Source organism: Anticarsia gemmatalis, chromosome 12 (genome assembly GCF_050436995.1).
Source record: "Anticarsia gemmatalis isolate Benzon Research Colony breed Stoneville strain chromosome 12, ilAntGemm2 primary, whole genome shotgun sequence".
Taxonomy (NCBI): domain Eukaryota; kingdom Metazoa; phylum Arthropoda; class Insecta; order Lepidoptera; family Erebidae; genus Anticarsia; species Anticarsia gemmatalis.
Genome location: NC_134756.1, coordinates 11,343,314 through 11,360,717, shown reverse-complemented (window position 1 = coordinate 11,360,717; position 17,404 = coordinate 11,343,314). Strand labels below are relative to the sequence as shown.

Genomic DNA, 17,404 nt, shown 5'->3' with positions numbered 1-17,404 from the left:
CCAAATCACGTTTTAAAGGCACAAAATTAAGCCGAGCCCATAAATTTCATTCGAGACCCGAGAAGATTTCAAGGGATTTGTGAATTAACTCTGTATAAGGGCTAGATAGTAGTATTATTCGGAATAAATGAGCTGTAAATGTACGCGTCAGTTAGTGCACTTGATGTAGGGATGGATTCAAATGGATTATGTTTTGCTTGTGATGAGACTATGTGGTTGACTGATAGGCTTAGGTGCTGGAAGTGTATGTGCAAAGATTTTGGAAAGTAAGTATTTCGACACTCGACAGTATACATTATACATATTATTAATAAGGAAAAAATATGTATGTAAGAATAATAAAACTATTACTATTATAAGCATCCGTGGCAAAAAGTATGGAAAACAAAACAAAAGAAAATTACATAAGATTTTGAAGTTTTAAAAAATAATACGGGTGTAGTATTTAAATTTTCCTAGAAAGAAGACCTCGGAAGAGCGGTTTGGAGCGGATCCTGGTCCAATTCGTTCGCCTCTGCTTCAATGTAGAGCTAGAAGAATACAACATAAATAATAGTAAAAGTTATGTAGTGAAAGTAAGCAGCAAAAAGCCTAAACTTCGCATATACTGATTTGCCAACAAGCATACTACTGAAACAAAAAATAAATATTGATTACGACGATTTCAATTCTTTAAAAAATTACACAAAATGTTAATTGCTACTAAGATCTCCGAAAAACATTAAAGTCCACATTGTGTTACACAACATATATATATAAATATTTTCTTTTTTTTTTAACTCACACACGGTCATTTGATTCCAAACTAAGCAGAGCTTGTACTATGGTAATCAAATAACTGATAAACATACTTATATACTTCTAAATATATACTTATATAGATAAATTGACAACCAGGCTCAGAACAAATACTCGTGCTCATCACACAAAGATTTGTCCCGGGTGGGATTCGAACCCACCACACGCGGTGCTACGGTTGTTGCAGCGAGGTGACCGCTTAAACTACTGCGCCAAAAGTGCATTTTATAATACTTCAATATATTACACAACATATTTTATAATACATGTTCCAAATTATTGTTATATAACATGTTATACCTACTATAAAGTGTGTACGAACCATAATACATACAACATTTTACATTTCTAATTAGTCCAACTAATTTCATCAACGCATTCTCATTCCAGTGTAATCGAAACGCGTTTGATAACCTAACGGTCAAATGTAGTTGGAACATTGAATTTTCCGCAACATAAGTCGCGTGCAACGCCGCACAATTGTCACAGTTCGTTGTTTATTACTGTGCCTCTACCGACTGACATTTTGTTGATGATTTTGGGCCAAATTAATAGGAATTTTCTACTTTAAGATGTTTTGGTAAAACTATTGATTAAAACTACTTTAGTGACGCCGTTGATAGTGTCTCCGGCTACTGATCTTGATAAAACTAACTATTAAAATATGTACGGTTGATTTGTAGAGCTTTTTGAAGAATAGTAAACTATACAATACTTTTTGCTTGAGCTGCAAATAAAGACCGCTGAACCTTTTTTGAAACTGTTTAAATTTACCTCATAAATCATGACTGATTTATTGTTCACAGTCTTTTAAGGGTGTCCAATAGGAAAGTATTATAAAACACCATGAATATTTGATAAAATAGCGTAATGAAATAAAAAAATAGTTGATAACACTTGATGGAACAGAAGACTGATAAACAATGAGTTTGTTTAATATAAATTGTTTGACAGTTTGTCTTCAAGAAAGTTAATGTCTGGAAACTGCCTATAAACTTATTTAGTTGTTTGATCTCATATCACAAACATAAGTCTCCTAAGCAAAGGGTAAAGCAGCAAACGAAGTGTAAAATCTTAATATGAAAATAAATTTTGATACTAATATAATATTAAGTTTTATGATCATCTTTGCGTTAGGAATGATAACTTAAATTTGTACAAGGGACTTTTCTTACAAACAATTGGGTAATTTTCTAACACTATCGACTATCGAAAACCGAGTAAGTATAGAGAAATTTAGTATTAAAGAGCTGTGATCAAGCAAGTTCTGTAGGTACTAATACTAAAGAATATTTAAAATTTCAAACGGATGATATAATTATGACAGTTCACAGGTAACGTACAACAAAGACAAAGTTATAACTGGTACCAGTCTCCTTCCAAGTGACTAGAAGGATCGTAATTAAAAAACCATACCATAGTCATAGGAAACATTCCTAACCTATCAAATCCGATGTCATGGATATCTTTTATCAAACTGTTAATATTACTACATAATAATGTTCACACGTTGATAAACTAACATAATTATAATCCAAAAAGATTATTACTCACGCAAATCCTAAAATAATTCATAGCAGATTCCTTTAAGCAATCATTTCCTCTCGCTCGAACGCACGTTGTCATTGACAAATAATGGCATTCGATCTACGGTAGTAATTGGGAGATGAATTTTAATGGCGGCCAAGACGTACGGGTCGTTAAGCATTATGCAGATGTGCGTTTACGTCGATTCATTAATTATTTCTATGTAATTTCCGTTCATTTTTCCGATTTGTTAATTTGTGGGTTTATGGTAGATTGGATTGAGATTGAAAATATGATTGGAAATACCAAATTTTTGGTTGAAAGGTTTTTGTAGACGTGACAAATAATTTCTAAGGACGAGGTTTCAATATAGTTTGATAGTATTAATAGTCATGTATTTGCTATCGTCTCAATACAACTATACAAACATTATACTTAGATTATAATTCAGTTTGATTACTACTACTAAACCGTAGGTATAATGTCCACAAAAAAGTAGGTATGATGTCCATATATTATTAATTTTTGCCCATGAGGAGGAAAATCAAAATCTCCTTACTCGACTCTACATTTAAAATAATAAACTACTTTTCATGGTTTATAACATTTTCGCTACAATTTATATGGATTAATCAATTACTAGTAAAGAATGCTTACAATTATTAATCAAACCTTAAATTTTCAATAAATACAACCCTTTTTCCAAAAACCAGTACACCTTTCAAGGTATAGCAAAGTACAGAAACTTATCAAATACTTAAAAGTCTTCAATAAACATCATCTCTACTCAACTACAAATACTCTAAAAACTAGCAGATACATCAGAATCTATCCAAAATAATTTACCAAACAGAATATTCCATTAACTCGACAAAACCATTTCGTATCAAGCAATGACCTAAACGATTTTAATGGTAGCCAGTTTATTAGGGCATTACGCGTCATGAACGCACAACGGAAATCCTTTGGTGTATTTATTTGCGCGTACATCGTGAAAATTAAACATTTGATTTTATATCTGTAATTAACGAATGTTTAATCAGGCTGTTTGTTTTTCTCTTTACTGAGTTAATGTCCCTTGAGTTTGTAAAGAATTTTGGTGAGGAATAAAATGTTGTGTGTTAGATGATTTCGTAAAAAACAAGAATCTGAATTAAAACATAAGAATCATTTTTAAAGTCGCAGATAAATATAAAATTATTGTAGTAATTAGACGCCCTGTATGCAAAGAAGAGATTGTTATAATCCGGTTACTTGATCCTCTTATGTCATGGAAAATTATACATGCAGGTCTTTCTGGAGATTCCTTTTAGGAATTGATTATCTACTTTGACTTATGTTAGTAGTTACATTACCGAATATACCTTTAACTCGGAAAAGGGGTAGAGCCTTATGAGAAGAGCTAGCAATAAACTCACGACTATTATTTTCAATAGCCAAATGTTGATACGATACGATTAAACTCTTGATACCAAACCGACTATAGCTTTAAAAGAAGACCGTAATTTTCTATTCATATCATCAAACCAGAACAAACATAGAGCACAAAACTAACACCCAAACGAGTATAATTCAAACAAAAGATATACAAGCTGACCGCCAACTAGTGAAGTTGTGAAGTGCGAACTCAACGCCGCACAGTCAAGGAGACGTGTTTATGGCACCGCAAATTTGCTGCTTACACTTCACTAATGTTGCTCCTGTTGCGACTGTTGCTGCTGTTTTGTAGTTTAGCGAGAATATGTTAGAAATTAATGGTTTAACTTCTTGTAACGATGTGCAAAAGTTATAAGAAGTAATTCATAATTGAGTGCTTTACTTATGCATTAAAAGGTAAATCAAGAAATTGTCATCGCTAGGATAAAAAAGTAAGACCTTAGATACTCTTTATAGAAAACACAATATTTTTTGTTACTGTTTTGTAGTTTCACAAGAATATGTTAGCAATTAATAGTTTAACTTCTAGAAACGATGTGTAAAGGTTAAAGGAAGCAATGCATATTCGAGTATTTTATTCAAATAGTGACAATGGAAGCAATCATCATCGGTAGGATCACCTAACCCCTTAGAAGCTCTTTATAGATTCTCGTACCTTCCTTGTATCTATACTTTCATTCTCGTACCTGTATTTTTAGCTTGCAGTAACATGGTGAATCGCAACGACAAGATCTTCAAGCAGTAACTTGATAACTACCATCTTCTACGAAATGGACGTCCCTGACAAGTATTATTCGTATGAACTGAAATCTTGACAATTTGTTGGCAAGAGAAAAACACCCTTAAACAAATAATTTAATTAGGTTTAAATGTATTCTTGAAACTAAATGCTTACAGATGTACGTATACCTATTGAATGGCGAGCCATTTACAACAGCAAACAAAGGTATAAAACTCAAGAATAAATTTATGAGTCCAACAAAAACTAGCAATTAAAATAATTAATAAGCTTACTCAGGCAATTACTAGTACTTTTATGATAAACCTAAAAACATTTGCTGTTAACCCAAAATTTTTGCTTACAATAATGAAAAATATCACTTAATAGAATCTCAACCCGGTTTCAAAATAAGGTAAACGTATTGACCCTTAGTTAATTTAAACACTATCAGTTTTATCTAAGTAATGAGCTTATTTGTAATCCACCGGTTGGTCCTAAAATAAAATTTATGAGAGAGCCTTAATGAGATTTAGGGTGTATACCCTATGTTTTGTTTAAGTTTCGTATATTCTAAAGGGATGAGGGAAGATTGGATGACGCAGTTGTCATGGATGGGTGTAAAACTAATTTTGAGTTTTGTTGTTGCGCTCTTTGATTTATCGACCGGAACTAATGCAATAGATGTCTTTTTGTATTATGTGCAGTTGCATAGAATTATGATGAATTATACAAAAATGTAGCTAATTAATTTGCAATATCTGTTATACAATTTTAAGGTCACAATTTTACGATTATAATTAATTGTCCGGGGCAGAGCAGTAACAGAAAGAAAACAAGTGTAGTGGTAAATACCTTAATTATATAATTTGTTCTGGAAATAAGATGCAATGATGTTATTGTTTAATGATGTGAAATTTCTGTCAAGTTTCATACAAAGTGATTTTGTAGGGAATTAGTAACTAACATTTTTGTTATCTAAGAGAGAGGGCTGAGGCTGGAGAACTGCCTACATCCCTTGCACGAGAAAGAGACGGCATGAACGTATCAAGAATATTAAACTAGGGCGACGTCGAAAAACTATTTCTCACAGATATTACAACAATTCGCTAGCTTGGTGTTCTGTTAGTTCTAGCTGTTACGAATAGATGGCGTTAGGAGTATGATAGAAAAATAATATAAAGTATTTTGTTGTTGTTGTAATTGGCCGGTTTTAACTTAATGTGTGAATAAAATATGACCCAAAACGCAGTTATGCATTTTAATAGTTATGGAAATAGTTTATAAGCAATAATCGAAACTACAGTTTAAATTGTTCTATTCTGAAAAGTTATTCAATACCACACCATCAAATCGTGGCGTGTTTATGCTATAAATAAAATGTTTTAATATATTTAAATTCAATGGTAATAATACAAAAATAATTCAATTTATGTACTTAACTTAATTTGAATTACTATTTATTCAAATAACGTTAAACTTAGTCAACATTCACACTTTTATTTCCCAATTTACTTGTAATACTACACTATACAAGTAAATAAAGTAGTGCATTGTAATAAAAAGGCACATACAGAACAAAAAATACAGAGAAACAACTTAAACTGTTTCCAAAAGAATTGGAGCGGATCTCAACAGTTTGGCTCGAGTATCTTGTATGAACGCTCTTTACAACTAACTGTTTTGCACTAAAACGTAGGCTTTATACAAACAAGGAATTAATTTTTACCGTCCTTATATATTCAATTGTTTTGTAAACAAATATAGCCGAAGAAGTTATGAAAAGTCGTGGGACAAAAGCAAAAAAAAACTTTTAAAGAGCTGGAATTAACTCAATGACACTATAACAGTAAATTTTGAGTCAAATTTTCCCATATTAATAATTAAGAATGAAGGTTAAATTTTACAGTTTACGGATAAGCGCGAGATATCCCATCCAATACAATATATCACAACTGCCAAATTTTACCTTATTATGCGTACCGATACTACAGAAGTAAGGCTTATAATTGTAAATGAAATAAAAACAAACAATTTTGTTAAACGAAATCGAAGAAATTATAAAAAATCGTTGAACAAAAGTTGTTTTTGTTGTTTATCTAAAACATTTTTTTTTTTATATTACAACTGCCAAAATTTTACCTAATATGCGTAATGATACTACAAAAGAGGGGCTTATAATTATAAATGAAATAAAAACAAACAAATTTTGATTGAATCAAAATTAACGGAACATAAATGTATAGAGAAGTGTTTGAGCGCACAATCAAGATATGCGGGAAACTGGATGCGAACACAGTTGAACGCTTTGCTTTTAGTGTTGTGTATGTACTACAATAATATCGATAGATTAGATTATATCGATAAACTTCGAGTTACTTAAAAAAAACTCATCTTTTAGAAGTTCAGGGAAATTCCTTCGAAGGCAGCAATGTAAAAGAAGATACGGTATTTACGTATAACTTACTTTGAGAAACGTGCAGTAATCGTAATATATTTCTACTGATTCGTGCACATTGCTTTTATACCGATAAAACCCAAGGCATTTAAAATTAGGATACTTTTACAAGGGACGTCATTGTATAAAAAATCTGAATTTTGTGCAGTGTTAATAAAACAAAATTTAGACTATTAAATTGACTTTTTATTTTCGTAAACCCAATTTCAATTTTTTAACTTTTATATCTAAAAATCATTCAACAAAAACACCCAACAAACAAACATCTCCTTCACTCACTAGACCGTAATATCTTGAAGACGCAATCACCTCTCAGATTGTCACAGCCTACGTCCCAGATATCGTTGGACAACGCTTCAATAAACACAGCGTAAATAATCAACCCTCTACTTGATTTGATAATCGACAATTGACAGGTGCATCACTAATCAGAGCATCTATGCCAAACGCCTCTGTGACACCGTACAAAATCAACACTACGATTGCCGTGAACCTTACTGTTGAGGACATAAGGGTGATATTTGCTTGAGTATTTATTTATTAACATTGTGGAATCAGTCGTATAGAGAAGACAAGTGAAGTAGATTTGGGTTGGCGAGCGTTTGGTGACTTTCGGTCTATATACCTATAGGTTTAAGTATTGATGTATTCTAAGGATTACTGTGACTTCATGTAGGCTTTGATTTTATAGTTTGATTTATTTTGGATTTCAATAGTTATAGGCACCATGCTCCACAGATACTTAGTATCGAGCCTTGTATGAAAGGATTGCAGTTGGCTGAAGTACACTTAATTTGGAATTTACTACAGTCAACACAGGTCAATGACCCGGAGGCTTATGCAGCTGACAATGGCTTTCCAGATCTAGCTATTTCATTTTGGAAATACCCAGAATGTTTTACTATGAGCTACATAAACCGTGTATGCCAATGCTCTAAGCTAAGTCAGCAGACTATAATAGAGCTAAGCCAAGAATAAAAAGAAATCTTAATACACTTGTAACAGTTTCTAGCCTTAAGATTTTGCTGTGGACTGTGCAGTTAATGGCTAAAGGCTGGTCAGTTATATTGTGTCTGTGTTGTTTAAGATGTCTGAAGTAATCATCTTGGTAATAATACTATACAAACGTAGATCTTGTAGTATAGTGATAGGTAGTAAGACGAAGAAGAAGATATTGGAATATACTTTACACATGACTGTGTTGCTGTTTAAATTCTAGTCCAACAATATAAGGGGCAGGTCGATTCCAACCATAGAGATATTTTTTTCTACCAATTATTGAAAAAAAAACAACATTTTATGAAACAAACCACCTGTTTCTCCTTTACAAAAAATCTGCCATAAACAAAAAATATGTCCTAGTGAGCTAATTTACTGACAAAAATATATAACATCCAGTGAATTTTGGTAATGGCATCAATTTGTGTAAGATGCCCATCCTCGCCCTTTTATTGCTTGCCTTTATTTTGATAAGCCTCCAAGGTTCTGTGAATTGATACTTATTGCCCTGTGTACTCTTGTGTATGTATGGGCTTTAAATCTTTTTGGGTTTCCAAGGGCGTGAAAATAGGACAGTTATCTGTTTGTGTTCGTGGGATACTGTTGAGTTATGATTGAGATTTTTTGAGATCTTGATTTGGTGTAGTAGATTGTAATGTATATGTCTCAGTAATACGTACTAAATAACTTATTTGGTTAGTAGTTTCTAAGGTTGAACTGATGATGTCACCTTTGTGTAATAGTATTAATTGAATTGATGCTATCAATTATCGAATAAATTAAAAACACATTATGTTACAGCAAACGCTATTTAACATTGTGTGTTTGTATATAAAATAAACGCAGCATGTACGGCAAAAATGTGACCACCCGTCTCTTTCTTTCCTAGACCCGTACACTTTGCTTCCGTCTCTAGTAGTAATTTTTGCCTTTTACAAAGCAGCACTTGTTTGTACATAATATTTTTTATTTTTGTTATTATTTAGGAAGTACTTATCCCCAATAATTTGATTATATCTCGCCCATAACCCCTACTACTAAACATCCAGTCGCGCACAATATCACAGAACTGTTCATTCATAAGCTACATGAATACATGGATTGTACTAGAACACACGAATATCCGTTAATTTAGTATTATTATACGTAAAGCCGATGTCTATGAGATGTTTCTGTAAGCCTTTGAGTCGAGGCTTATTGGCAGTATTGATATTTATTAGTAGTAGCGATTGTATCAATGTGAATTGATTCTATAGAGAGCACATCTATACTAATATTATAAAGCTGTAGAGTTTGTTTGTTTGATTGTTTGTTTGTTTGAACGCGTTAATCTCAGGAAATACTGATCCGATTTGAAAAATTCTTTCAGTGTTAGATAGCCTATTTATTAAGGAAGGCTATAGGCTATATATCATCACGCTACGACAACTACAATAGGAGCGGAGTAGCAACGAGAAATGTTACAAAAACGGGAAAAAATATGACGCATTCTCTCATAAGTGACGCAAGCGAAGTTGCACGGGTCAGCTAGTGAATTATATTTGGTGTAGTAGAAACGAGGAACTATGATAGTAAGGTTTATTTGTATTTATTTTGGCATTATCGTAGTTGTCTTATAACAACTATAACCCAGGGTGAAACAGCCGAGTAATAAATTTCTTAAACGACTCTTTGCTAAAGATTTGTCAGATTTTTTAGTCGTAGGTTAGTAAAAAATACACATGTTTTTTTTGGACAAACTAATAATGTTTTATTTTATGTTCTAGGAGAGAGTATATTTTTATTGAATACGGTAACATGGCAACGCATATCTGCTGACGGTTGAAAAACATAATATATAATAGTTTGTAAAACTTTGTATATTTAAGTAATATGGCAAATAAGTATACTGAAGTAGACAGTTTCAAATTGTCTATGTTATACATAATATAATAACAGAACTACATTGTGGAATTGTAAAATGCGCATCAGAATCTGTCATTGTCATGATAATACAAAATCTGAATTTCACCTTCGGTTTAAATTTTACGAGAATCTATTATGAAATAATGTACATTGCGGGCTGAGTACATTATGCCCAGCAATAGACCATGCCAGGCCACCAATGATACGAATAATTTAATTATTGCCCCGTACGAAATTGGATTAGCCATTTGCGCAGCACGCATCATTCACGCTATTTAGATACGTCGAATTATTGTTTGATGCATTTGATCGGGATATGCTAGAATTTAGTTTATTGGATCAATGGATCGCGAATAATTTGACACCATGTGATATGACATACGTAATTATTGCAAATAAATACTCCTTTGAAGCTTAATACCACAATTTTGAGATTTATTTCCATCACATTACGGTCTCTACATCAACTCTGAGTTCCCGCATCGAAACACCGATTCGCATCGAAATTAGATCTTTTTACATCTCTATTTATTTTATTAATACATTATTGGCGCAATTCGTCATAAAGCCAAGATCGCCACTAAGCTACAAAATAAACTACATTCAAGTACCGAAGAGTTAAAAAGTACCAAGAGTGCCTCAATCCACACATTAGGTACCAGGAGCCCAGTTTATCGAGGAGTACAACAAAAGCATATACAAAATAGTGGGCACTTACATACCCCGGCCGAACGACCAATATCAATGTAATGCGACTGAATACAGAGTGTTCGATTATATCCCGCAAAATGCTTGAATGTTTACACAATTTGCTTGTTTACTTTTATGTCTCGATCGTGAGTTCATATTATTTAATCTGTTCGTTGTTTATCCTTTGGGATGCAGACGGTTGATACAGATACGTAATAACTGTACGTGTGTTATAACGATAAAGTTTTGGTATAAAGCTTGCTTTTAAGAATGATTACAGATGAAGATGTTGAGGAAGATACTTTTACGAAGAGTTTGCGAAATATTTGAAGAATTAAGAATACTAAAGTTATTCTTATTATCATTTTCTATTGAATAAAAATTATTATACTCGAGCCATTAAAATTATGTAAACTACATAATATTATGTGTGTTATTATTAAAATGATATGACAGAGTTCAGACGTATTTAATTGTAAGTGTAAATTAAATTTGTTTTAAGAAAGACGAGAAATAGCTAGTGTAAAACTTATATATTCAAGCTTATAATTGAATTTATTTGATTGTAACTTTAGTTAACATACTTAAACAAACACACCAAGCCTTAGTAAATTTTCTAAAACATCCTTTCCCAGTTCCCTATTCACATAAATCCTTTATATCAATCTCCTTTCATTCTCTTGACGGAACCAGCGAAGCATATTCCAACTTCGTAGGGCTCTATAAACCAAATTGCACATACAACATAAACGAAAAACTTGAGTGACCCTCATAAAATACAAGAGTCCAATTGTTGTGGAGGTCCCGCGATGGTATAACGGGAATTATAAAGTAAGTGGACTGTATAAAGATTTATTGATGTACTCAACAAGTACTGTACATGAACTCGATTTGTTAACCGCGAATTATATAATTTAAATATTTGCGAGAGCGTGCGATACGAGTATGCGTCGTAGGCTTGAACAGCTGACTGGTCTCGAATCACGGAGGTCGATGGCCTGAGCGGTGACGGCGCGCGCGCCCCTCCGTCGCACCTCTGTCGCACCGCTGCCGCGCCCTGCGGGCGCCGTGCCGAGTGTGTGTTAAGATGAATGTCTTAACATACTCCCCCCGTTGAAGTGTCTTCAACATTGCTGGTGGTGTCAACTGGAAGGGGACAAATTGTGTTAAAAGCCCGCCGAAGGACTCCCTTGCGCGTGCGGATGTCTGCGACCCTTGCGATGCCATCTTTGCCAGGTAGCACCCGAACTATGCGACCCAGAAGCCACATCAAGGGCGGCAAGCCCTTGTCCTTTATGACGACAAGTGTTCCTTCCTTCAACTCTCCCGTACTACTACGCCATTTCGTTCTCTCCTGTAGCCATAGGACGTAATCATTAGAGAACCGTGTCCAAAAATGCTGCTTCAACTGCTCGATGCGGCGAAATCGTTGTAGATTCGTGATCTTGAGGTGCTCAATCTGTGGATGTGGCGGCATGATTAAAGATCGTCCAATTAAAAAGTGGGCAGGAGTCAGAGGTGTTAGGTCAGTAGGGTCATGGGACAAAGGAGTAAGGGGTCTAGAGTTGAGAACGGCTTCAACTTGTATTAGGCATGTAGTCATCTCCTCAAAAGTTAAGTGAGTTAAACCTAAAATACGCCTGAGGTGGTGCTTTGTGGATTTTACTGCGGATTCCCACAATCCACCGAAGTGTGGGGTATAAGCAGGTATAAATGAGAAGTTGATGCCTGGATCAACATCGTGAAAGTTAAAATCTTGTGAAAGGAGGTTTGACAATTCATTGAAAGCGCCGACAAATGTAGTACCGTTGTCGGAGAAAATGTTACGAGGTTTACCTCTGCGAGCAATAAACCTACTTAAAGCTGCTATGAATGCCTCTTTTGTGAGGTCTGAGACGAGTTCCAAGTGGATGGCTCTCGTTGCTAAACACACGAACACGCAAATAAAACATTTTATTAGTCTACAGCCCCTCCCCTTTCGGTCAGCAATCAGGATTGGTCCAGCATAATCAACCCCTGTATCTAAAAAGGGAAATTCTAAATGTAGTCTCTGCTCTGGAAGGTTGCCCATGACAGGCTGAATAGTGCTAGCCTTTATTCTACAGCATTTGACGCACTGATGAACAACCCTTTTGGCTAAGTTTCTACCGCCGAGAGTATAATAATTATGACGAATCGTGGCGAGTAAGAGCTGTGGACCAGCATGTAAAAGACGAACATGAAACATTTGAAACAAACGGTTACAAATGGTGTGTTTACTGGATAATAGAATGGGGTGTTTAACATTGTAGTCGTAGAATGAATTGTCCAGTCTACCACCCACACGAATTAGGTCACTAGAAGTATCCATAAACGGAGATAGCGCTAAAAGCTTATTTTTTGAGGGCAATGGTTTGCCGAATAATAGTAATTTGTATTCTTCAGGAAATGATTCCTGTTGACTTAATCGTAACAAAAGATTTAATGAGTTGTCTAGTTCAGTATGTGTGAGTGCGCCACGTTGTGGTGATTGTCCTTTGCAATTGTGTATGAATCTCATGACATATGCCACCACACGCTGTAATTTATTAAAATTAGACAGCCTATTACCCAACAAAGAAATAGGGTTAGTGATAGGTTCTAAAATGTCTGTATGGAAGGCTGATATTATTTCTTGTGAATGTAATTCATTTTCACAATGTGAGTTGGGAAACAGCGGCCACGAGGACGAGTCTCTGTGAAGAAATTCAGGTCCTGTCCACCATATAGAAGAAGTTAATAATTTGTCGGCGCTTAGTCCGCGCGAAGCGAGGTCTGCGGGGTTTTCTTGAGACGGAACATAACGCCAAGGAACTCCTCCTACAGAATCCTGAATCTCAGACACGCGATGACGAACAAAGGTCTTCAGTTGTGTGGGTGGCATCGATAACCAACCTAGAACAATAGTAGAGTCGCTCCACATGAAGACATCATCGATACGTAATGTGAGCGACTGACGAACCTTGACATAAAGCCGTGTACCCAGTAATGCAGCGCATAACTCTAGTCGTGGTATAGTAGTCGGCTTGATGGGAGCTACTTTACTCTTTGCAGTTAAAAGATGTGCATGAACTTTACCGTCCCGAGACACACTGCGAACATACACACAGGCTCCGTAAGCTCTCTCAGAAGCATCAACAAAAACATGCAATTGTAAAGAGCTGGGTGACTCACACGTTATCCATCGAGGTATGTTGAATGTATTCAACATATGTAAAGAAGTTTGAAATATATTCCAAGCGATTTGAATGATTTCTGGGACAGGCTCATCCCAAGAACATTTGGTAAGCCAAAGTTTTTGCATAATAATTTTAGCCTCTACTATGCTAGGGACCACTAGACCAACTGGATCAAAAATTTGAGCTATTGTGGACAATATTTGACGTTTTGTGACTGTGCTACTTTGTGTAATGGGCAAATTAATAACAAATGAAAATGAATCACTTGAGCAGCGCCAATTAAGACCTAGAGTTTTTGACATTTCATCTAGACTCAAATGTACTACGTCAGAGTGATCAGAATCTATACATAAAGCTTGTAATACCTCTGGGGAGTTCGATTGCCACTTCCGCAGATTGTACTGGGCAGAATGAAGAATTTCTACGACTCGACGACATTTTTGCACCACTGCTGAAACAGATACATCACCTGATAAATAGTCGTCAACATAAAAATCATGCTCCAAACTATACCGTTCAACTGGGTCCGAACACTCTTTTGACAATTCAAATAAACATCGAACTGCAAGAAACGGCGCCGACGATGTGCCGTATGTCACCGTATTGAGCGTATAGCACTGCACAGGCAATTCGGGACTGGCTCTCCACAGAATTTTTTGTAGAGTTCGCTGATCTTCTCTAACAAGAGTTTGCCTGTACATTTTCTCAATATCTGCACTAACTACTATCTTGTGTTGACGGAATCGAAGCAGGATGGACAATAAATCGTCTTGAAGTGTCGGGCCAACCATTTGGATGTCGTTGAACGACTTCCCTGAGGTTGTTTTAGCGGAAGCGTCAAATACAACCCGAAGTTTCGTAGTAGAACGAGACTCTTTCAAAACTCCGTGATGGGGTAAGAAATATGAAGGAGTACTTGACTTACCAGAACATATCGACATGTGTCCTAACTTGATGTACTCGTTCATGAAGTCTACATACAGATCTTTATAATGAGAATCTTTGGAAAGACGTCGTTCAAGAGATAGAAATCTTTGTTTAGCCATGATGAGAGAGTCACCTAGTACATCAGGAGACTCTTTGAGCGGGATGTTCACCACAAATCGACCGTCTGGATTGCGAGTGGTGGTGTCCACAAAGGATTGTTCACAGGCTCGCTCCTCAGCTGTAAATTTATGCTTAGAGTCAATTGAATCCAGTTCCCAGAAACGTGTTAACTCAGTATGTAAACTGTCCGTTAACATGCACAACTGTGGGGCTGAACTATGTTGATAATACCCGCCTGATATGAGCCAACCCAACTTTGACTCGAACAAAGTTGGCATGTTTTTACCTAGATCGATACGATTCGCCCCTATAATGCCCCAGAATACCTCCGCGCCTACTAGAATGTCAACTGATGACGGAATGTAGTAATTGGGGTCAGCTAGACGAACGTTCTCAGGTATGTGTATAAGATTGGAATTAACAAAGGTACTTGGAACTGATGATGATACCTTTGGTAGGACAAAGCAGTCAATATCAATCTTAAAATCACTATAAAGCGATTTTAATGAAATTTGACAGCCTAAAGAAGAAGTAGAAGATATTTGATTAATACCTATAACTTTAGAATTGGCATTAAAAGTGGAAATTTGGAGCTTACGTACAAATCCTTCAGAGATGAAGTTTGCCGTACTACCATTGTCCAATAAAATCCGTGCTTGCCGGTGGTTTCCCCTGTCGTCCAGTACCTCCACGAGTGCTGTGGAAAGAAGAACAACTCGAGAAGTAGCGGAGTGATTTGCTGATAGTACAATGTTTTGGATATTAGGGCTAGTATCATGGTCATGTAGTAGAGTGTTGTGTTTTTTAGAACAATACTTGCAATGACCTGATTTACACTTACTGACGTCGTGATCTGATTTTAAGCAATTCACACAAATTTTGTAACTATTGACTTTCTTAAGTCGATCTTGCGGTGAAAGACTTCTGAAGTCTTTACATGAAAATATAAAATGATTTTGCTGACATAAAGGACAGGATATTTGTGTGGATTTATCCTCAGTATGTGTTAAAAAACTTTTACTTTTGGTACCAACACTATGTGTAGAATAGTTAGAGTTTGATGATCTTGACTCTTCAAGAGTTTCAAGCAAGTCAGCTCTACTGCTCAAAAACGTAATAAAAATATTTAGTGTTGGAGGGTCTGTCAGTGTGTTCCTATGCTCTTCCCACTCGCGGTTCGTCACCTGATCGAGTTTACTGGTAACTATATAAATAACAAGAGTATCCCAATGCTGCACCGGTTGACCTAGGGTTGACAATGCCCTGAGATTCTTATTAGTAGTGTCGATAACATAGCGTAATGACTTACTTGATTCATGTTTGATGGGCTGTATATTGAAAAGAGCTTGTACATGATTGTTAACAAGCAGTCTTTTATTGTCGTACCTGTCACACAACAACTTCCAGGCCGCATCATAGTTTTCTGACCTAAAGTCTAGGTTATCTACTACGAGAGAAGCACTACCTTTCAATGAAGCACGTAAATAATGTAATTTATTGATCTTATCGATGCTATCGTTTTTGTGAATAATTGATGTAAAAGTGTCCCTAAATTCTAACCAATCCTGATAACTGCCGGAAAATTTAGGTAAATCAATTTTTGGTAAGCGTATAGTGTTTTGTTTGTGTGTGTGATTAGAACAAGAAACATCGACCTCAGAATCCGTGCGGCGACTCCGAACGCTGCTTATTAGGTGCCGAGCAGAAGCCACCAAACCGTAGTACTGCTTTTCGAATTCCTCGCGTTCAGCATATTGCTCGCTCGGGTCGTCCACTAAAGCTTCCAGGTCCATCTGTAAGGCGTCATATTTTTCGTATAACGTTTCAATTAAGTTAAGGCGATGTTCGACTTCAATGACTTGCACATCACTCAACCGTTCACAAGTTTTTGAAATAAGTAAAAATGCCGAAAATTGCGTAAGCTTAGCTTTAATCGAAGCACGCTTCTTGATTAATGCTTTTGTATCAGACATGTTAATTAAGTATGAAGAATGGAAGTTTAAAGCTTGAAATTTAGAAAAGAAAAAGTATAATGAACCGCTTATATTTGCCTTATGGAAATATACCTATATTAATTTAAGCTAAAAGTGCTTGATTTTAATGAAATCAACGCTTAACAACAGCGAAATGCAGCAGAATACTAGCCTGTGTATTGCAAATATTGACAAATTATCACTACTTACCTGTAATAATAAGCTAAAATGCAAAATTTAATTAAATGGGATGATTAAATGACAGTGAAATCGAGTACTAACTAACTGAATGAACGAATGAATCAATGAAATGTGTCTAATACAAGGTTCAAAGTCCGTGATGACTCAGTTGACAAATGACTTGCAACTTTGACAGAAATGAAATTAGCTGATTCACGTTATAATAACGAAAAATAATGGCACTGATGGGATGAATAAGTGATTGGGTGATAAAATGGGTATGGAATAATGAGAATGAAGGAATTGAAACGATCTTACGGCCTCCTGGAGCAAACCACTATGTAATGTTGATGTGACGCGGAGATGTTGTTGAACTTCTCTTGCACGACGACTATCTGATGTACATAGGTATGTACGTAGATCGCTTCCGATGAGGATTCCTTTGTTCGCAGTCTTGTAATCTTGTCCTAAGTAC

The 17,404-nt window shown here is 35.4% G+C and overlaps 1 protein-coding gene across 6 annotated transcripts; it reads right to left on the bottom strand.

Moving 5' to 3' along the window:
- Positions 1–11,368: 11,368 nt before the first annotated feature.
- LOC142977075 (uncharacterized) lies at positions 11,369–17,127 on the bottom strand. Of its 6 annotated transcripts, XM_076120771.1 has the most exons (5): positions 16,960–17,127; positions 15,375–16,569; positions 14,655–14,894; positions 14,095–14,180; positions 11,369–11,991 (listed from the first exon to the last, which is right to left on the bottom strand). In XM_076120771.1, the coding sequence occupies exons 2-5, from the start codon at positions 16,567–16,569 to the stop codon at positions 11,629–11,631; spliced, it is 1,884 nt and encodes a 627-aa protein (XP_075976886.1). In that variant the 5' UTR covers positions 16,960–17,127; the 3' UTR covers positions 11,369–11,628. The 6 variants fall into 6 exon arrangements, with proteins under 6 accessions (XP_075976886.1, XP_075976882.1, XP_075976883.1 ...); XM_076120767.1 differs by having other exon boundaries at positions 15,375–17,127; XM_076120768.1 differs by having other exon boundaries at positions 14,095–14,177; positions 15,375–17,127.
- Positions 17,128–17,404: the final 277 nt, after the last annotated feature.